The following is a 22,813-nucleotide window of genomic DNA, read 5'->3' as shown; positions in this document are numbered from 1 at the left end:
TTCAAGTTCATATGTTTTCAATGATCAAATGAGGTAATGTATGTGATAGCACCCCAAAAAATACAAAGTGCAGCACAGATGCTACCATGCTCATTATCATCGTCATCATCATCAGTCATCATCAAAACATTCACCCTTTGAGCCATCTTCCTCACTCTAGAGAATTAACTCCAAAATAAGAATTATGTTAAGAAACAAAGTCAGCTATGAAAGTAATTATTCTTGCGTGATCTATAAGGGAGAACAGATAACACTATAGTGTTATCTCTTGTTATCCATAGAGGACTGGCAGTTCCAGAACCCCTGGGGATACCAAAATCTATGGATGTTAAAGTCACTTATGTAAAATGGCATAGTTCTTGCATATAAGCTGTGGGCATCTTCTCATATACTTGGAATTATCTATGGATTACTTATAATACCTAATATAGTATAAATGCTATGTAAATAGTTATACTGTATTATTGTATTGTTATTTTTTTCTGAATATTTTTGATCCATAGTTGGTTGAATTTATGGATAGGGAACCCACAGATACAAAGGACCAACTGTATTCAGTACAAGAGAATGTGTAAGGCCGGGCGCGGTGGCTCAAGCCTGTAATCCCAGCACTTTGGGAGGCCGAGACGGGCGGATCACGAGGTCAGGAGATCGAGACCATCCTGGCTAACACGGTGAAACCCCGTCTCTATTAAGAAATACAAAAAACTAGCCGGGCGAGGTGGCGGGCGCCTGTAGTCCCATTGGGAGGCTGAGGCCGGAGAATGGCGTGAACCCGAGAGGCGGAGCTTGCAGTGAGCTGAGATCCGGCCACTGCACTCCAGCCTGGGCGACAGAGCAAGACTCCGTCTCCAAAAAAAAAAAAAAAAAAAGAGAATGTGTAAAAAAAAAAATTACGAAGCTTCATTAAATGAGATACTGTAAAACATTTAATAATGATAATTACGCCATTGTAGAAATATGAGAAATACTTGCATTTAAATTGAGAAATGTTAAATTGTATTTACATTATGGTATCTTACATAGAATGTGTGTAAAAATTAAGAAGGGTACAGAAATACGAAAATAGTTGTTTTAGAGTCGCTTGTGAATAAGTATTATTTTAGTATTTCCCTTAATTCTGTTATGCCTTTGATTTTTTAATATTATTTTTCTGTATACATATATTTAAAGTTAGTCTCCCATCCCAATTTACATGGCCTTCACAGCTCAATTATAATGCTGCCTGACATGAAATTCTGTTTCCTTCCTTATGATTTTATAGCAGCAAATAATTTCAAATTTTGCTAGTCATAGTGTCTTATTATTACGCCGTTTTTAAGACGTGTTAATGCAGTTTCTGATTATATGTTGAATGCTACAGTTTTGGGGCTTAATTATGCTTTTACTATGATGATTTAACTAATTATGGATTCATTTCTTCAGTTGCCCAGCAGGAGGCTGAAATGTTCAAATGCTACAATGGAACATTTCCATTACCTGGAATACACCAAAGTCAAGATGCCCTGTGTACATGTCCAAAACTACCCCATCAAGGCTCTTTTCAGATTGATGAATTTGTCCACACTGAAAATTCTTCAACAAAGATGCATCTAGTGAAACAGAGACTTGAAACTGTCACAGTATGTTTATTTTATGCAGTTGAAACTTTAAAACTGTTTCTATCCTGTTTTACATTGCCATGCCAATAAATACTCATTTAATGAAGTAAGTGAATTACTTAAAATTAGACCTTCTTATACTTTTGTGGTTCCTATCAGTTACTTATTCCTAAACCCTTAATTGCAACAGACAAACTGAATTTAGGATAATCTGTCATGCTGTTCTGACTTGATATCTCTGTAAAGACTAGCCCAGGACCTAGTGATAATGGAGGGCTCTGAACCAGATGACCACTAGGACTTAGCATACGGGTATGACTCCATCTCCTAGGAAAAAAGAGAAACCGTGACTTTCTCAGCCCAGCATGGTGGCGCACACCTGTAATCTCAGCCACTCAGGTGGCTGAGGCACAAGAATCGCTTGAACCCGGGAGGCAGAGTTGCAGTGAGGCGAGATCGTGCCACTGCACTCCAGCCTGGGTTGGAGTCTCACAAAGTGAGACTGTGTCCCCCCCTTCCCCAAAAAAGGAAAGTAAGTCAAAGCATATCTTAAAATGCTTTGCTGTAAGAAACAGAATATTTAGAGTGTGTTCTCAATAAAATAGAAGAAAATAGAATTTCTATTAATGAAGAGATGAGAGTCCCAAGATTTTAATTTTAAAAAGAAATCTAAGATAAAATGAATTTAAAGAAAATCAAAAGGTAAGCTTCAATTAATTCCACATTGCAAAAGAGAAAGTTGACACTTTAAAATATCAGATCAATAGTGTAGCATAGAGAACTAATTTCAGAAGCATACAACAATACAGAAAAAAGAGATAGGTGAAAACTATGGTTAAGAGTGTAGCTCTAGGGTCCAGCTGCTTAGGCATAGGAATAGCATAGGCTCCAACCTGTGCCAGCTTTGTGACTGGATAAGTTGAAGTAAACCTAGTTTTCCTCATCTATAAAATGAGGTGGTTTTAATTTAGAGACAGGGTCTCACTTTGTGGCCCAGGCTGGAATGCAGCGGTGTGATCATTGCTCACTGCAGTCTCGAACTCCTGGGCTCAAGCAATTCTCCTGCCTCTGACTCTTGAGTAGCTGGGACTGTAGGCATACACCACCAGGCCTAGCTAATTTAAAAAAAATTTTTTTTATAGAGACAGGGTCTTGGTATGTTGCCCAGGTTGGTCTCCAACTCCTAGCCTCAAGCAGTCAGCAGTCCTCTTGCCTCAGCCTCCCAGAGTATTGGGATTTCAGGCGTGAGCCATTATGGGGATTGTAGTATTTCTTACCTTATGGGATTTTTAAGATTCAGTGAGACCCTAAAAGTAAACCTCTTAACAGGGTGTCTGATACATAGTGCCACTGATAAATGTTAGTTATTTTTGTTGGTAATGAGAGAAGAGATGAATATGAGATAGATTGTGCACATGGTTGATCAGTGTTGTTAAAGAAGAGACCAGCATGTGTGAAAAGAGATAACAAAGATCAAATACAAAAGGCCTTCCTGTGCTAAAGTCCCAAATCTGTAAAATGAAAGTATCTATTACCAGACCAATTAATGAAAAGATGCCAGTATCCTTAGAAATATCCTAGTGAAATAGTTTGATTTTTAAAGATGTCTTAAAGAAAAATCATAGATATGATGGGGGAAAAAAAAAGACTGGTTATCTACATAGGAATTAAGCTATCTTCGAACTTCTCTATAAGAGCCAAAGTAATAATGAAGCTGAAATAATACCTGTAGTATAATTCAGATTCACTAAGATAGAAAGATAAATCGGTAGGGAAAGGAAGAATTGTTCCCTTGTATGGTGTTGGGAAACATTGTTAACTATGAGTTAACTGAAAAATACAGTCAGTTTACATCTGTATCTTAGGTCACTCACCTAAATCAAATTCTCATTTACCAAGGAGTTAAATATGAAAATCCAGATGTTTTTTAAAACTAGGGAAATGCGCCAGCAAATATTTCTCAAATGAATGAAAACATACTAATTTTAAAAGCAGTGGAAAATCCTCTCCTAAAATACTAATAGACTATTGACATATAATTTTAAATTTCTCTGTTTAAAAATATAAGGTCGTGTATGTATGTGTGTATATGCAAAACATACAAACACACACATATATGTGCAATAAACACCAGCCAGGGGAAATGTTTACATAAAATGTATTAAAGAAGCATGTTAAAATGCAAAAAACTAAACAGTAAAGAAAAAATAGTAAATCTTTTCTTTGTTAAAGAAATGGGTAAAAGAAATAAACTGTTCTTCTAAAAGGAGGAGAGAAGTGTTTCATAAGCGTATTTAAAAGTTTTATCTCACTACTAATAAGAAAAGTCCCACAGAAACCAGGTATTGCCCATAAAATTGGAAAATAGATCATGAAAATGAAGAGAAGGAAGATGCTTTGTTAAAGGTAGTGTAGCATTCTGTTAGCGAAAATTCCTAGAAAATTTTTCTCAAAGATAAATGGTCAAATGTAATCAGAAGCCTAAGCATCCTGAAAAAAATCTTTGACCATACTTTTAGTAGAATTAAGTGGAAGTCCTTTTATTAGAATTACTTTGAGCTCCTTGAAGACAGGGGCTGTGCAGCCTTGTTCATTGTTTTATTCTGACTTTCTTTAATAAATATTATCCCTTTTCTTGCTCCCTTGATAGAGATCTCGATTAGTTTTAAACTATACAAGGAACTACACTGAGACAGCTTTAGTTCTGACTATGCTCTCTTCCTCTCTCCTTTTCTTCATAAAGTTAGAGACTTGAAGGTATACCAGGATGCAGATTACACTCCATCTCTGGGTTTAGATTTAACCTAAACCCAGAATATATGTAGGAATATAGAAAAATATATATATTTCTTAGTTAAATTTTAGCATATATAACTATAAATAAATTTATTTCAATATTATAGTTCTTTGTATTTTAACATTTTTAATGTAATCAAATAATGCACGGTGTTCTAGATTTTAAAAGGAAGTCTGAATAGATACATTGAGCTTTAAAGATGAAGAGAAACACGTTTCTTCACCAGGGAAAAAAAAAATGTGTTCCTTGTGTAAAAACTTGCATGGCAAAGTAACTTCATCTACAGACATAAAAACAGCTCACCAACATATTTATAAAAACAAGTTTCCTACAGTCTGTTGGTCTTTATACTGTAAAACTTAATATCCTGGAACCATCTAAGTCTTGTAGCTTTTTTCTAATTTCATTTTATATACCTGTCATCCTCAGATAAATGAAAGGATGTAAGAACTAAAGAAAGTAGATGTAAAGGAAAAATAAAATCAGGAAAATGATTTTTAAGAAATGAAATCAAAGGCAAGGGAGAAGCAAATTGATAATTTATTATAAAAGAAAAAATTTACTTCAAATTATTACTTTATTTAGCTTTTATGATATCTTTTCTTTTTAAAATTATTTAGAGAATATGTCTGCTTTGGTATTGAGGTAGATAGAAGCTGCCTTTGGAAATGAAAGCCTTTGCTTTGGTTTCTAAAAACCATTATTTTTCCTTTATTGAGAGAATTCACTGAATTTATTTTTCTGTTGCTATCTGCAATGTATTTTCTTTCAGAGTGTACATAGTATGTATGAGAATACAAACAAAATGTCGTCTTTATTCCCATGGCAGCCTCATTCTATATTTTGCAAACATTTAGGTTGACTGAATTCCCACCTTTTGTCATTATGCCTTTTCTCTTGTTTTTTGCAATTTCAGTAGAACTCAAATTCCTTTTTTTATTTATTTGTTATTACAATAGAAATGTTTTTCTAATAAATTATGGTACAGTATTAGGGTGTAATTTTTGGGGGGTATGTGTGAGTGAATTGCATAATAAATTCAGTTCAGCAGATATATAATAGTTGTTTAGGCATTAATGAGTAAAAGATACAAAAAATAGATAATTTTCAGTTATTGGGAGCATTACCATTTAGTCATAATATAAATCACTTAATTATTTCATAATTAGCATACTTGACTGCATTTTGCTGCCCCAGCAATACCTAGCAGGATTCTGCAACCCAGGTAAGACTTCACGGGTGGACAGTATCTCGAGAGCACTGGTAAATCTCGTTCTAAGTTTTCAGATCCAGAAATTTGATTTTATCAGTACATCCAGTATTGCTCAGAATCTGAAGTATCTATTAAGATTAATCAATCCTACAAAAAGTTGATTAATAAGTGAGAATCCATGAAAATACACCTTATAATATAATAAAAGGTAGACCATTCTGGCAGCCTGAACACTCAAGATCTCTTCCTATCTAAATTTAACCTGAAGCCCAGGCTAATGATCACAGAGTTGATTGCTAAGTAGAGCCATAGGAGTATGGATTGAATGGTTTGAAAATGTTTCATGCCAATTTTGACAGAAGATTAATTTTCTCTACCCCACAGGAGATACCACCTTATATATTGATTAATGATAACTAACATCTGTTTAATTACTAGTAATAATTGATATATTTCTGGCACTGTGCTAAATGCTTTACATTTTATTGTGTTTAATTCTCAAACCGTCCTATGGGGATGAGTATTATTCCCATTTTCCAGAAGAGGAATTTGAGGCTTGCAGAGATCAAGCCACATAACCAGGATCACACAAGTAGTAAGCACTGTAGCTGGGATTCAGCCCAGGTAGTTGGACTCCCATGTCCACAGTCAGTTGAACTGTCTCCTTTTAGTGACTGAATTACTGATATGCTTTAGACACAGTATCTGGCTCTCAGAAATTTCTAGATAAAAAAATTAATAGATATTCCAGATTTTGAGCAACTGTGGATGCACTGATAAAATCAAATTTCTGGATCTAAAAACTTAGAATGTGATACACTGAGGTTCTCAAGGTACAGTCCACCTGTGAGGTCTTACCTAGGTTGCAGAATGCTTTTAGGTATTGCTGTGGCAGCAACATGCAGTCAAGCATGCTGATAAATAATTAAATGATTTATATTATGACTAAGTGGTAATGCTCCCAATAACTGAGAATTATCTATTTTTTTTCAGTTCTCTTTTTTCCTAAACTCCGTGTTGATTATGACCATTTTTCACTAGCTCTGTACTAGGCTGATGATACATGCTGGCTAACACCTAATTGGACCTGAGTTTTTTTTTTTTTTTTTTTGAGACGGAATCTCATGCTGACACCCAGGCTGGAGTGCAGTGGCGCAATCTTGGCTCACTACATCCTCCACCTCCCGGGTTCAAGCGATTCTTCTGCCTCAGTAGCTGGGACTACAGGTGCGTGCCACCACGCACAGCTAATTTTTGTATTTTTAGTAGAGTCAGGGTTTCACCACATTGGCCCAGGATGGTCCCGGTCTCTTGACCTCGTGATCCTCCTGCCTCGGCCTCCCAAAGTGCTGGGATTACAAGGCGGGAGCCACCACACCCGGCTGGACTTGAGTATTTTTAGTGTCTCCTTAGCAGCAAATTTTCAAATTGTCCATAATACGTCGACTTTTACTAGTTTCTCTTTCAAAATGATCTTTTCTTAGCCCTCGTACCATGAATTGTACAGTTCCTTTCTGTAGCTCCTTCAATACTAGTCATATATTTTATCATTTAGTAGTGTTTACTATTTAATATTAGATTTCATCTGATACAAATAATATGGGAATGATATTTATGGCTATTATTATTTATAGAGATAATTATATATTGCAGTTAACTCACCATGTGTCTTTTACACCTGTTAGTGTTCTAGTATAGAATTTTATTATTCTTTAGATTGAAGAGCAAGTTTTTCTTGAGACAGATAACCTGTGAGCCCTCAGGAGTTTCACAGTGCCATTTGTTTGGGCAAGTTAGATTTACCTTGAACATGTCATTAAGTCTCTTTTATTGGAAACAGAGACAATGGCAGGATAATGGATAAAGAAACTTCCAAATGCTGATTTAGGTTATTAGAAGATTAACATCTGAGTGTTTTGAAAACAGTCAATACTTTATTTAGTGAAATTATGAATACTTCCTTATTTTATTGTATTTCTTTTAGGAGGTGATACGATCCTGTGCTGCAAAAGTAAGTAGTTTTTATTACCAAGAACATAACTTTAAAGGTATAGTGATGCTCCAAAGAACTGGAATGCACCATTCATAGAGTTTGGAACCTTTATAAAAGTTAATCTGATGTGTACTTTCGTTATTGGAGCTCAGGTTTATCAAAGAATTACAATGCTGGAACCTGATAATTCAGTAAGGGTGATCATTTAGCAAGTAGCTTCACATTTTTAAAGATTTAAGAATACTAAGTGATTGAGATACTTTCAGTAAGGGATCAACAAGGTCATGCCATTTTCTGAGAAAAATTTTATATGATGTTTAATTTGTATAAGACACCAGTCAATATAGTTCCAGTAGGTATATGCTGAGTAAAGTGTATAAGCATTGAAATGCATGTAAGGTGTACATAAATGATTTATTGTACTGATAATGCTCTTTTTCATTTATAAGTCTTTCACGTTTCTTTTCTCATTTAACTATACTGTATAATAATCCTGAGAGATGGATTAGATATAATTGTTATTCCAATTTTAGAAAGGAGGAAACTGAGGTTTATTCAGGTTGAGTGATTTGCCCAAGGTCCCAAGTTAGTCTAAAAATAGTAGTGTACAAAAAGACTCGATTAGTAAACAGTTTCAACTAGATTGTATCTTAGATGCTTTCAACATAGCAGCTGTCCTCCTTTTACAAGCAAGGGTATTTTATGTATAACTTTTAACTTAGGTGTTGGGAAAATAAATTAAGGAGTTGGAATGGCAACATGTGTTCATCCCTGCCTCTTCTTCTGTCCACTCCCAAAATTCAGTTGAGTAATTAGACATCTATTCATTTAACAAATATAATTATATATCACAAAGAAAAGGTAAAACATCCAGAATGAAAGAATTAGAATGGTGTTAGTATATTTAGAGACTGTTTCATATAATGTCAGTGCAATGGAAATTTTTTTTTATTCCGTGGGCACCTACTACCATTTGGTAGTAGGCACTTGGAATGCAATAGGCTATTGTCTCTTTCCTCATGGGGCATCTTAGGGAGGGAAGAACGTGTCAGAAAATACAAGACTTACCCCATCACTGAGCTGTCCAGCATCAGTGACAGAACCCATCACTTTTATACCTAATTATCACAAGTCAACAGGATATGGAATATAGATGAGGGGAAGGAAGACGAGGGGGAAAAAGAGAACAAGCTATATTCTGACTTGGGCTGCAGATGTTCAGGAAACGTTCCTGATAGCAATGATTGGTGTAATGATTGTAGCTCCAAGATTACTAAACCTTCTGAAGTATGCATTGTATATAAAATTGGAGGCAAAAATACAATTTATTTTCTGACTAGCAATTCAAAGCTATTTATCTTTATTTAACAAATGTACTGCATACTCTTCTTTTGGAATGCTGTCTGAATGTCCAAAGAATAAAATGTCCTGCACAGATTGAGCAAGTCTTCATGGAGAACAGCCTCTACTAATCTGGAAACTCCCCAAGGGTGAAGGGTCATGCCATTCGTCTTCATATCCCTAGTATTTAATAAAGGTAGAATAAATACTCATTGAAAAAATGATTAATTTGGAAATGAATCAGTGTCTGGAAAAATTAACCTTACTAGTATCTTCAGTTATTCTTTTTTATAATAGTTTTATTGAGCTGTAATTTACATACTGTAATGTTCACCGTTTTAAAATATATAGTTCACTGGTTTTTACCATATTCACAAAGTTTTGCAACCATCCCTGCTATCTGATTTTAGAGTTTTTCGTCACTCCTGAATGAAGTCTCATATCTCTTAGCATTCATTCCCAATTCCTACCCATATAGACTCCAAATACAAACTCTTGGAACATACCCCAAATTCCTGGCATCCATTAACACACTTTATAGATTTGGCTAATCTGGACATTTCATATAAATGGAGTCAGATGATATGTAGTCATTTATAACTGACTTCTTTTACTCAAAATAATGTTTTCAGGATTCCTCTATTTGTAACATGTATCAGTGAACAACTCAGGGGTTAGGGGGACCAACCCCCTGTGCAGTCAAAAATTAGTGTATAACTTTTGACTCCCCCAAAAAATAAGTACTCATAGCCTGCTGTTGACTGGAAGCCTTACTGGTAATGTAAACAGTTCATTAACACATATTTTATGTGTTATGTGTATTATATACTGTATTCTTAAGCCAGAGAACAGAAAATGTTATTAAGAAAATTAAAAGGAAGAGGAAATACATTTACTATTGATTAAGCAAAGTGAATCATCATAGAGGTGTTCCTTTGTCTTCACACTGAAGAGCCTGCGGAGGGAAAGGAGGGTTCGTCTTGCTATTTCACTGGGAGCAGAGGCAGAAGAGGTGGAGAAGTGGGGAGGGGAGGCAGGAGAGGCAGGCACACTTGGTGTAACTTACTGAAAAAATCCACCTAGAAGTGGACCTGCACAGTTCAAACCCATGTTGTTCAAGGGTCAGCTGCACTACTTTTTATTGCCAAATAAGATTTCATTGTATGAGTAGGTTATGTATTGTTATATTTGATCAGTTTATGAACATTTAGGTTGTTTCTGCTTTTTAGCTATTAAGATAATACTCCTACGAACATTGCGTGTATAAGTTTTGGTGTGGATATACCTCATTTCTATGGGATATTTATCTAGGAGTGGAACTGTTGGGATATATGGTAACTATGTTTGACGCTTTAAAGAACTCCCAAAACGTTTTCCAGAGCATGTGAACCATTTTTGAATTCCACCAGCAGTGTACGAATGAGGTTCCAGTTTCTTCTCATCCTCACCAACACCTGTATTCTCTTCTTTATAGCCATCCTAGTGGGTGAAAAGTGGTTATATCACAGTGATTTTGATTTGCGTTTTCTTTATGACTAATGATGTTGAGCATTTTTTATGTGCCATTTGTACTTTTTTTCTGGAGAAATGTCTTTAAATATTTCACCTGGTTTTGAAATTGGGACTTTTTTGTCTTTTTATTGTTTACTTTTGAGTTCTTTATATATTCTAGATACAAGTGTCTTATGAGCTAGATGATTTGCAAATATATTATCCCATTTTGTGGATTGTCTTTTCACTTTCTTGATGGCGTCTTTTGAAACAAAAAGGTTTTTTTATGAGGTTCAGTTTATTGTTTCTTTTGTCACTTGTACTTTGTGTTGTATAAAAAACCATTTTCTAGCCTTGTGTCACAAAGATTTACTCCTATGTTTTCTTCTTAAGATTTTTATAGTTTTGAATCTTACATTCAGGTCTGTGATTATTTTGCATTGATTTTTGTATATGGTATGATGGACAGGTCCACTTTCATTCTATTGCATGAGGCTATCCAGTTGTCTCAGCACTACTTATTGAAAAGAGTGCTTTGCCCTTTGACTGGTGTTGGCACCCTTGTCAGAAGCCTTTAATCTTAGCAACAGAGTATATTTATGCAGTTTCTCATCTATTAGATCTAGGATAATAAATTTTCACCGTGTGTCCGTTACATAAGTTTTTTCCTGTCTACAGTATTTTTATATTGTTGAAGGCGCATTTGTTTTTTCCATTAGCATTCCTTAAGCAAGTATTTATTGAGTACCTACCAAGTATTTTTCAAAGTGCTTGGAATATAATAGTGAACAAGAACCTTTTATTATAGAGAGACACATAATCTTAAAAGGAGACAAATAAGGTAATTTCAGATAATAAGTGATGTGAAGAAAATAACGTAGGTTCATGGAACAAAGAATGAGTGGGAGGGGAAGCTGCTCTCAAGAGGATGATCATGGAAGGCCTTGCTGAAACACTTGACAAGGAGCTAGGCATGTGCTGCAAAAATCCTCATCTAGGAAGAAAACTAGCATGCTCAAGGAGCAGAAAGAAGACCACTTTGCTTAAGTAGTGTAGTGAGCAAGCAAGGGGAAACAATTGTAAACCAAAAAGTTTCTGTGACAGGTCTCAATCAGTTTAGAAGTTTATTTTGCTGAGGTTAAGGACGAGACCCAGAAGAAAAAACACGAATCACAGACACAATCTGTGGTCTGCCTTTCTCCAAAGATGATTTTGGGGGCTTCGGTATTTAAAGGGAAAAAAACAGACTGGAGGAGAAAAGAAGGGTATGGTCACATTGCTGAATCCACAAGTTGCAAGAGAAAAGGCACAGGTTGGGGGATAGTCAATTATGTATTCATCTTACACTCAGTAAATCGACACTTTTCAAAAGATAAGGTGAACATGGAAGCTACCTGTGGAGATAATTAACCTTTTATCTGTAGCTATCTGCTTATGAACAAAAAGAAAAGGAACTTCTTGCATGACTCAGCTTTCAGCTTAATTTTTTTCTTTTTGGCATTAGATTATAAATTACCTCAAGGAGGAATAACACACACTCTCTTTTTCTGTCTCTTTAAATTTTATATAATACTGCTTTCGCTTCTAATCTTTATATATCTGTCCCTCCACACACGTCTGTAAGCTTCTTGAAGCCAGGAAGCTCCATCTTTTTTTTTTTTTTTTTTTGAAGTATTAAATCACCTACCCTAGATGAATATAAATTCAGCCAAGTTGAAGTTTATTGAGTTATATTTAGTGGAAGAATGCTGTAAAGGTAAAGTGGTAATGTATACTGTAGTCGAATCCACCTCGGAACATATTATTCACTGAAAACATTTTTTTAAAGGTTCAACAATAGAGAATCCAGAGAACATAATTTTTTAATTCTTCTGTTAAAAAAATATATTTGGATATTTTTGAGATTTGAGTAGAATAGTGTTTTTCAATTGTTTGGAAAGTTTTTTTTTTAAATAATTTTAAAATAAGTAATTATTTTTTCGTGGTGTTCTAAAACTGGATAACTGCAAATTTAGATGAGAGCTTATGAACACAAAAAGGAAACAACAGACACTGAGGTCTACTTGAGGGCGAAGGGTGGAAGGAGAGAGAGGAGCAGAAAAGATAACCATAAGGTACTGGACTTAATACCTGTGTGATGAAATAATCAATGAAACAAGTCCCTGTAACATGAACTTACCTATGTAACAAAGCTTTACATGCACCCTTGAACCTAAAAGAAAAGTTTTTAAAAAAAGATTTATTATTTTGGCACTATTTGGAAGACTGGCTTAGCTGGAGGAGTGGTACAAACTATACTAATCTGTATGTGGAGCGTGGTGAGCAATCTAGTACGAGTCCCAGCCTTCTGGCCTTGGCAAGTAGGAGGAGAATGATGGCTTTCCCTAAGAAAGTAAACAGTGGGGCAAAGTTTAGTTTAGTTCTGAACTTAACGATCAGGAGATGTGTTTTAGATTTAGGAAACATCAACATTAGAAAGCAGATGAATTGATGGAAACAGATGTTTCTGCCCAGTGTAATTATGTGATATGAAGGAAGAGGACGAGCTCAGCGGATCTAACAAATAGCACTGATGAGGAATGGCTGGACACTGCAGGATAACCAGGAGAAGGTGGCTCCCCAGAAACAAAGATAGAAGGATAGAGGCCTAAGTCAATCTGCTGAATTTGATCATTTGAAGTCCAGGGTTACCATAAGTCCAGATTCTGTTTTATCAGGGAGACAAGGTTTGTTGTACCCGGTTGAAGACTGAAGGATTCAGATATTTGGATAGCAGTTGTATGCTGTTTTTCAAGGAGTTTAGCTTTTAAGGAAGTCATGGAATCAGAGGGCGAGTTTTAGTTGGTTTGTTTACTCTTTGTTTTTGTGCTAAAATAGAAGGGTCTATGCTTCTAGGCTGCGGGGAAATAGCCAGCAGGAATTTGAAAGTAGAAATTGTTTTTTGTTTTGCAGCAGGATCTACCCTGTCACCCAAGCTGAGTGCAGTGGCGTCATCACGGCTCAATGCAGCCTCGACCTTCTGGGCTTAAGCAGTTCTCCTGCCTCATCCTCCTGGGTAGCTGAGACCACAGGTGTACACTGCCACGCCCAGCTAATTTTTAATTGTTTTGTAGAGATGAGGTCTCACTGTATTGCCCAGGCTGGTCTTGGACTCAAGTGATCCTCCTGCCTCAGCCTCCCAAATTGCTGGGATTATAGGCATGAGTCATTGGGCCTGGCCTGAAAGTAGAATTTGGAAGAGCCTTAAGGATATCCCTAAGGGGACTGAGGGATGAATCTTGAACATAATGCTCCTCTTCCTCTATCCCTAGAAGTAAAGACAAGGATAGGTGCGAGAGGTCCGTTCTTTCATAAGTTTGGAAATGAGAAGTCAGGGGTTCAAGACCAAATTTTCTCTGTGAAGCGAGGCTGTGAACTAAGAGAGAAAAGGAGGTAAAGGTTTTGAGAAAACCAAGATGCACTGAGGTAAATTGCTTTACCCTAAGGAATATTGCTGGATAATTGGTTTGAGCCAGGACTAGATCTTAATTTTGAAATTGACATGAAGGTGTCATATTAGTGATCTATGAACCACCAGTCCTTGGTACCTATCAGAGGCTCAGAAATCTTAATTAAATATAGCCAAAACTTTATAGTGACTGATTCAAATTTGAATACTGGTTTTAGCTAATGTAGTAGTAATGAAGTGATTTGGGAGTAAGATTTTTCTGGTATCTTATTGCTGTAGAAATTTTTCTTAACAGTTACAGTGTTTTCTTCCAAATCCCTCATTTCTCTGTCCTGGCTTATAAAGAAAACAGCTGAGGACTGAGAGGTCATATTTGAATTGCTCTTTATAATACTGTAGGCTACTCATTGCTTAGACTTCACTAAGCTAGAAATCACAAGAGCATAAGCTACTCTTAAAATTTATAAGAATGTAAAACATACCTGACTTCAAATATCTTGAACCTTACTTTGGCTCAAGTTTTCTGTTTAACTTTTTCTTTGATACTGGTATTTTAATTTTTACAACAGATAAATGATTTGCAAAAAAAAAAAAAGCTTCCTGGATATTATTGGTTTCTTTTTTCTAATGCCACTAGAACTGCCATCAGATTAAAATATTATCTACATTATTATTCAGATTAGTGGAAAAATATGACAGCTGTCTGGGAGAGAGAGATGAACTTGTGAACTTTTAAGTATACAGATGGCATTAACATTCTTTCTATTATAATTTAAAACCAACTTGAGGTATCATCACAGCTTGAAACTTCATAAACAATTCTTCAGGTGAATGTAGCATGTTATCTAAAATTAGCTTAAAAATTAGATCTGTAAGTATATATGGAAATGAGTACTATGTATCTCCCAAAGGTTTTAAATTTTAACTAATCACTAAAAGTGAAACTAATTGTCAGCTTGCTTAATATTGTGCATTCAATTTTATGTTCAGAGCAGCAAGCTTTTTAACATGAAAATTAACCCCCCCTCCCGCCTTCTAGAGAATTGGTATTTGCATGTTTTGCTTGTCTGTTTATACCCTAAAAGAGTAGGCAAAACAGTTTTATGATTAACTTGGCAGAAGTTCCAGGTGATTTTTTTCTTTATTATGAATTTCATTAAATTTTTATGCTTTTAGTTTTAAACTGACTTTGGCAGACTGTGGTTTTTGCATGAAGCAAACAGAAAAGTGTGTTGTGAAAAGAGGGTAGATTGGTGTAGGGTATACTATCTTAACCAACCTTTCTGTTGTTGTAAAATTATTAAGCAATTCTTTTCCACAGCACATATTTCAAAAATAGATATTGCTTCACTCTATTTAATGGTTATTATTATTTTTCTTCCTCTAAATGAAGTAATAAATATGTACAAGCTAGCTTTGAAAATGGTTTGAGTTCTAATCTCTTTTTTTTTTTTGAGATTGAGTCTCGCTCTGTCGCCCAGGCTGGAGTGCAGTGGCCAGATCTCAGCTCACTGCAAGCTCTGCCTCCCAGGTTCCCGCCATTCTCCTGCCTCAGCCTCCCGAGTAGCTGGGACTACAGGCGCCCGCCACCTCGCCCGGCTAGTTTTTTGCATTTTTTTTTTTTTTTTAGTAGAGACAGGGTTTCACTGTGTTAGCCAGGATAGTCTCGATCTTCTGACCTCGTGATCCGCCCGTCTCGGCCTCCCAAAGTGCTGGGATTACAGGCTTGAGCCACCGTGCCCGGCCTTGGTTTGAGTTCTAATTTCAAAACAAAGTGCTAAAATAACAATAATAATTAACAGTTACCCCAAACCCTAGAAATCATCTGTTCTGTTAAGTTGCTACTCTCATCAATTTTATGGACATTTGAATAGTCTGTAAAAAAATATGTCAAGAAAGATCAGAATTATAAAAATGTTTAGGAAGAACATATAATTATAGGTTGTAGGTTTAAAAAAAAACAGCATTTTGTTTTGAAAGAATAGCAAGTCTTTCTGTTTGAACAGAGGCATTTGAGTATCCTATTTTAGCTTTCCTGGTATTTTTTGTTTTTAACACAAATTTATGAAGAGGAAGACTATAAATGGCTATTGTATGTGTGTGTGTATCTATATATATATGGATATATGTAGGTGTGTGTATGTGTGTGCAAAGACGTGTGTGTATATAGATACATCTTCATTTCCCCAGCATACACATGTTTGTTTGCACCAGATTTTTAAATGCATTACTTGATATTTAAGATAAAAATTTTCAAGAAGTAAAACTGAGAAGTGATTCCAAAAGGAAGTGAATGAGATAGTTAAGTGATAAATATGTTCTTTTCCATTTGAAAGCACACAACTCTGAAAAATTGGCCACATCATCATAAATACCTAATTACCCTTACTTCTAGTGATGTTAATAATAACTGATATTACCCCTTGTTTGTATACTACTTTATGGTTTGCCCTTGCCAATATATTCTATTTAATCTATTTCTTATTCAATGTTCATTAGTGCTTTATGGTTAACATACAAATAGCACTTTATGATACCAGTTCATCATTATTGCTTTACTGGCACATTCCCGTTGAAGTATAGATATTATTTTTCTTATCTCCATTTAAAGATGGAAAGTGAAGCTCAAAGATATTAAATGAGTTTTTGTTTTTGGTATTGTATCACTATCACTGGTCAATTTTGATCTGTATTTAATGGATTTTGATAGAATTTTTAAAGCTGGGTGATATTTTAGGACGGATGGGGTATTTGGCCCCTCCAACTACTTTGGAAAATACTTTTTTTTTTAATGAGATGACATAGTAGTTTAGTTACTGAGAACTATATTAACATATGGTCTTAATTGACTTTTTCACCGAATTTGCTAACTCTTTGCTCTAAACCAAGATATACTGTTTATTATCACTGTTTAAAAGCAGAAAATAGAAAAAAAAATTTACAAACATGTAAATAATGAATCAGATAAAGGGCATGTAACCAGAGCCCAGTATTGTCTTATACAGAACATCAAAAGGAAAATTTTAAATACTTGCACAGTAGAACTTCTCTGTATGGTTTTCATTATTTAAACAAAAAAAATGTGAAAGGGGCTCTTTTAATATAGTAATGTTTGTATGCCATAAATTATCATTTTGTTAATTTACAGATTACACTTTTGAAGTGAATTAGAAATCAGACTGTCAGTTTCTCCAAAATAGATCACATTTTATTGTGCTTTTTGAAAGTAATGAAAAAGATAAAATGATTGATTCGTTAATAATGAAAAAAAGATAGATTTTTTTTCTGAAATGAATTCTGATTTACAAGATGAATTTACTTATAAACATTTCAAGCTTTTTCAGTGAACTGTTTCTTTTCCTACAAGAGCTATAGTTAATATGTTGTGTTTATTATGCATTTCGTTTCTGTGAGGCTGGTAGTGTGCATTCAGATAATCATACTAGGTTTTGTATGTTATAGAACATTGTATTTACATACAGAAATTTTCCTTGTTATTTTAATGATATGTTTAAACAGTAAGAGTAAGATGTTTTGATGCAATGGAAACTATTTCACATGGCAAGTTAGGTTACAGCTGTGTTATCTGTGTCACCATGATGTATATAAACATGAGTAGTACAGGTGTTTTCTGTGTATCTCTGAAAAGGAAGTACCTGCTATTTCACTAAAATGCTAGAGAAATGTGAATGTGAAACATTTTTACTCTTCCTTAATTGAACCAGTCAAGGAGTCATTTTTATTTCTTGCATTTCTTTGCGTAAGAAATGCATAAGACCACTCTAAGTTATTAATAATGTTAGTTCCATGGTACACTTTAGTAAGGCTGATTTATTTTCATATAGCTATGTTCTACTTGCTATTATATTTTTTCCTTGATGAAAATGATTCTCTTTTGTAAACTTTACAAACTAACCATGTACATGATTACCACTCCTTTTGACCTATCATGTGTCCTGGTTTGTATAATAAGCAAATATTTCTCATCAAGTTTTTGCATCAGTAATCCAGGAAATTACACTGTAGTTTCTGATTTGTTTTCCTAATACAGGTCAACAAAGATCTCTCATTTACTTCACCACCAGCAGTCTCCTCACAACAGTCTAAGTTAAAGCAGTCAAACATGCTGACCGCTCAAGAGATTCTACATCAGTTTGGTTTCACTCAGACCGGTGAGCCCCTTTCTTACTTTGACAGTTCTTTTAAATGTTCAGATAGATGCTCGTTTTGTTGATGAATATCACTTATTTCTTTAGAAATAAAGCTCATAATGGTCGGTTTTCACACTCGACAAATTCTATTCTAGCATCTTTTTTGACCTTAAAAGCACCAAGGTTATTTCAAAAGTAAGTTTGAATTTGGTAACGGTAGATACACTGAACCTATGTGCTGTTAACAGATAATAATTTAAAACCAGCAAAACACGTGAGTTTTAAACCTGTATGATGTTAAGTCTGATTCAGTTTCCCAGTTAAAGAACTCATCATAGATGGATAATCCCATGTTATAATTCATTTCAAGGAAAGCCAAGGTAAAGTACATTTTGGCAGAAATAGGATGTAACCTGTAGCGATGTCACATCCCATTAAATGGCAAATTAACAAAATATGCAAAAAAGCTTGTTAGAAAACTATACTGAATCACTGAAGTGAACTATACAATTGTTTTGACTAATATTTTAAATGAGTTTCAATAAGGTTTTTAAAGGATATCAAAGGAAAAACATCTAAGTGAGAAATGTTTGTTTGTGGTATTGAAAGGTGACTTTTTCTTTTCATTAGCTGTATGTTTTTGACAGTATTTTTTCTACTGCTGAATTTTTAGAAAGGTAAGAAAGCTGAAAATAACAAAACAATTATCTTTTACAAAAATTATATGAAAAAAATTTGAGTATGAGAAGATCAACATAATTTACTTAGAAATTTGAGGACAATATGTACCACTTTGTTACCTTGAAAGTATTAGGAACTTACATATACAAGTTATTTTAATATTGCTGTGTAGGTTACATATTATAGTGAGAAAATACTTGGATTCACAACTCTTATGCTCAACCCCGGCTGTGCCTTTTATAACCCTTATTACCTGCAAACCTTAGGCTCTTCATTTGAAAACTGAGAATGATATTCACATTATGTATTGTTGAAGTTTAAATGAGATTACACATATGAAAACACTGTAAGCATAAGGTACTATATGAATATAACATATTTATATTGTAAACATGACGAATATGTGTAAGCTAACTTTGAACTACTTTGAAATCTAATTTCAAGTCACTATAATAATTAGTAACAATTATCTCAAACCTTAGAAATGTTTAATTTGTAGCGTTCCAGATATCTGCCAGAAACTAAAGTGATAGTGTTGGCCGTTGTTATTTCCAGTGGAGCTGCATCATGTACTACCTCTTTAGATTGTTCTTCACCCTAAATCGATACTTGGCTTGGCTTCAGACCTTGTCATTTTTATAACTAGGAGGGAGGGAAGCTCTCTCCACCACTCTGTCCCTACCAACTCTCTGGGAACAAACTTTTCATTCCACAATTCAGGATTAAAAGCTTAGAAGGTAAATATCTGATTGAGTTAATATATTGTTTAAAATTCATTTAAGCAGTATCTTATGTCTGTCTGCCAGCAAGGTATAGATAATAAATACAAAAACTTTTTTTCATTTTTTATAAATGAAAAAATAAATTTTTATCATCATTTATATGATAAAGGCAAGCCTTTCAAACTTCATGATTATACATAGGATTGGCTCCATTTCACTTCAGTTTCCATGGCCATGTAGACCATAAAAGGTATATTTATATCCTTGCACATACTATCTCAGAAGCATGACGATTAAGCCATTTTGGTTACTAATATGCCTAACCGCATTTTAAGGCATAGCTTTCTTAGAAATGTCATTGAGATATCACTGAACAGAAAAGTTACAAAAGCATAATATGTGGTCAATCTCAAAATGGCCAAATTAATCTCTTTTATTAAGAAGCCAGTGTTTATGAAAAAAAATCCTGCCTTAGGAACCAGGTGAGCTGGTGTTCGGATCTAACTCTATTTCCAAATGTGGAGTCTTGAGCAGTTTCTTCAGGCCAGAGTTTTCTCATCCCTCCAAATAAGTGAGGGCTCTCTGGCTTTGGTGAGTTTCTGTCTTAAAAATTCTGTGATTCTATTCATTGTTCAAATCAGTTTGTAAAGTGATTAAATAATTAAGTGTTGATAGTAAAAATAATCTATTAGAATCTGAAATACATAACTACAAAAACAAATCATGTAAATAGAATGTTTAAAAATAAAAATCTCACTGAAAACCTGTCTGAAATATGCAAGTCACATCTGTCAATGTTTGCCTTTGGACGGTATAAAAGAAAACTATTTACACAGAGCTAGTAAGTATGAGCCCAGTAGCGCTCATGCTAGGAGACGTAAGAGTAAGGGTTGATTTTATATATATGTAAGTGGGTTTACATGCTGCAGTGCTAGACTCTGAAGTGGGTTTATGTTCCGTTGTAACTTTTATTGATCTCATGCAAGATGAGTTCTAGGTAATGGAGACTACTAGAAAAGTAAGCATTTCTCTCTTTGGTTTGTATTCCTCACAATTTCTAGAATACTTCATTTATTCATTCTAAAATCATTTTAAGTGACCACTTTGTTTAAGGCCCTCTATTTAGCATGTGGAGTAAATGTTACAGTCTCTGCCTTCAGGAACCTCTAGTCTGGCTAGGGAGACAAGTAAGTATGCACCAAATTAAGTCAGAATGTGACAGATTCTGAAATCACAGTGTAAACAAAGTATCACCAGAATAAAGAGGGATAGGAGAGCTAAAACATTCTCAAACTTTATATGTTCAAATAGAGCTCTTGGTTTTTTTGCCCCAAAAACCCTTCCTTCCACCTCCACTTCCCCTACTACCAAGTCTTCCTAATCCCAGTACACAGCACCATTCACACAGTTGTTTAGGGATAACTAGGAGCCATTCATGATTACTCCTTTTCTCTCCACTTCCCTTTCCCACTTGCCCATGCTGTATTTGGAGTTCAGCCAATCTTTCTCCCCAGCTACAAAATCCCATTGCAGTAGTCCCTGTACCTACTGCAGTAGCCCTGAATAAAGTCTTTCTTACTGTGCTTTAACAAGTATCATTGAATAATTTTTTTCTTTAACAGTACTTAGAAGAGAGCTTGGTATGGCTAGGGAGTGGTTTGAGCCTTGGTTTAACTGGAAAAGGTGAGATGAATGTGTTTAAGGTGAACTAAGTTTGCAGAGGTAGATTGGGTCAAATCATACCGCACTGAGGAATTCACATTTTATTCTCTAGATCAGGGGTCCCAACCCCCTACACACACCCCCAGGTGCACAGCAGGAGGTGAGTGGTGGAGCTGGGAGCATTACTGCATGAACTCTGCCTCCTGTCAGATCAGCGACATCATTAGCTTCTATTATGAACTGCGCATGTAGGGATCTAGGTTGTGAGCTCCTTATGAGAATCTAATGCCTGATCTGAGGTGGAATAGTTTTATCCCAAAACCATTCACCTTTCCTCATCCCCTGCCCCCAGTCCATGGAAAAATGATCTTCCATGAACCTGGTCCCTGGTGCCAAAAAGGTTGGGGACTGCTGCTCTAGGTAAAAGAATTATCTAAGGAATGAATATGAAAGGGATTCTAAAATGTTTTTTTTTCTTTGAATACAGCTGGCATCTGTATGAGGAATAGGTTACTTGTATCCAGAAAAGCTGGATACAATTCCTATGAGATGCTTATTTTAAGAACTGTTCATTAAGCTATTAGTCTAAGTTCTTAACAAATCAGATAATCCTATAAAAATTAAAACTATAGCATCTTCCCTGAGTAATTTTTATAAGAAAAAATATAATTTTAACATTTTTGTTAAATTTTAGGGCATAGCCCATCTGAATGCCTCACCATGTAGTAAGCATCTTATATTGTATATCAAAACTGTTTCCATACTTTTCTAGTGTAATAAAGATAAAAACAATATAAAACAATGACAGCAACTTGCATTTGTATGAAAATATATAAAGTGCTTTCTTATATATATCCTTATTTGATCATCAACAAAACTCTCTGAAAAGTAGAGTAAACATGAAAATTATGGGGAGTGAAATCATTTTAGAGCTTCTGCGACCTTAAAACTTCTATTACTCAATTTCTGTACAGTGAAACTGAGAATCAGAGAGGCTGACATGTTAGAATTCTCATAGCTAGTGGCAGTCATGTCTAGCTCAGTACTTCTCATCCTCACCATACCTAACTGCCTATTCCTGGACGATGGTACATGTTTAGGGAGGTGAAGTGGGCTTCCTGCTCACAGCCCTCAGGGAGACTGTGTCTAGAGCCACTCCTTCATTTGTTGTCCTGCCACATTGCCAAGTGGGCCCTCTGGCTATGAGTATTACCTTCTTTTTTTACAAGCTTTAGAGTTCTAAGATATATTGGAAAGTAATAATATAAGCAGTATAACTATTTGGAAAAGGTGGGGTTTTTGAGACTGAGGTGTCAAGGAGGACATCCTATTTCCTGAGGATTAATGAACTTATATCTTTCTTTGACCTTTAAATATAATTCTGTTTGTCAGTTGTTAGATTTTTTTTTAAATTTGATTTCCAGTAATTATGGTATGTAGTCTCCAGTCAAATCAACAGGTTCTGTACAGAGAAGTTTTATTCTGTGTTATTTTATCTGAATCCAGATTACACTCAACCATCTCAAGAGTCCTTGCTATAGAACAGGGGTGTCCAATCTTTTGGCTTCCTGGGGTCACATTGGAAGAAGACTTGTCTTGGGGCAGCACATAAGATACGCTAATACTAACGATGAGTTTAAAAACAACAACAACAACACAAAAAAAACTCATAATATTTTAAGAAAGTTTATGAATTTATGTTGAGCCGCATTC

General features: G+C 35.0%; 1 protein-coding gene across 26 annotated transcripts in view; it reads left to right on the top strand.

The window, feature by feature from the left end:
- AHI1 (Abelson helper integration site 1) overlaps window positions 1-22,813 on the top strand; it is a 227,087-nt gene that overhangs the window by 92,706 nt on the left and 111,568 nt on the right. For all 26 annotated transcript variants that reach the window (XR_013416991.1, XR_013416992.1, XR_013416990.1 and 23 more), the window contains 3 exons: window positions 1,426-1,622; window positions 7,596-7,622; window positions 17,936-18,056. Coding sequence is in view for 17 of the 26 variants with exons in the window: in XM_078001209.1 (XP_077857335.1) it covers window positions 1,426-1,622; window positions 7,596-7,622; window positions 17,936-18,056 (345 nt within the window). In the remaining 9 variants the exon portion in view is untranslated. The remainder of the gene's footprint in view (window positions 1-1,425; window positions 1,623-7,595; window positions 7,623-17,935; window positions 18,057-22,813) is intronic.

The sequence above is a fragment of the Macaca mulatta genome, chromosome 4 (assembly GCF_049350105.2).
Source record: "Macaca mulatta isolate MMU2019108-1 chromosome 4, T2T-MMU8v2.0, whole genome shotgun sequence".
In the NCBI taxonomy this organism is placed as follows: domain Eukaryota; kingdom Metazoa; phylum Chordata; class Mammalia; order Primates; family Cercopithecidae; genus Macaca; species Macaca mulatta.
The sequence above is the reverse complement of the archived record's forward strand: the minus strand, read 5'-3'. Positions and strand labels throughout refer to the sequence as shown.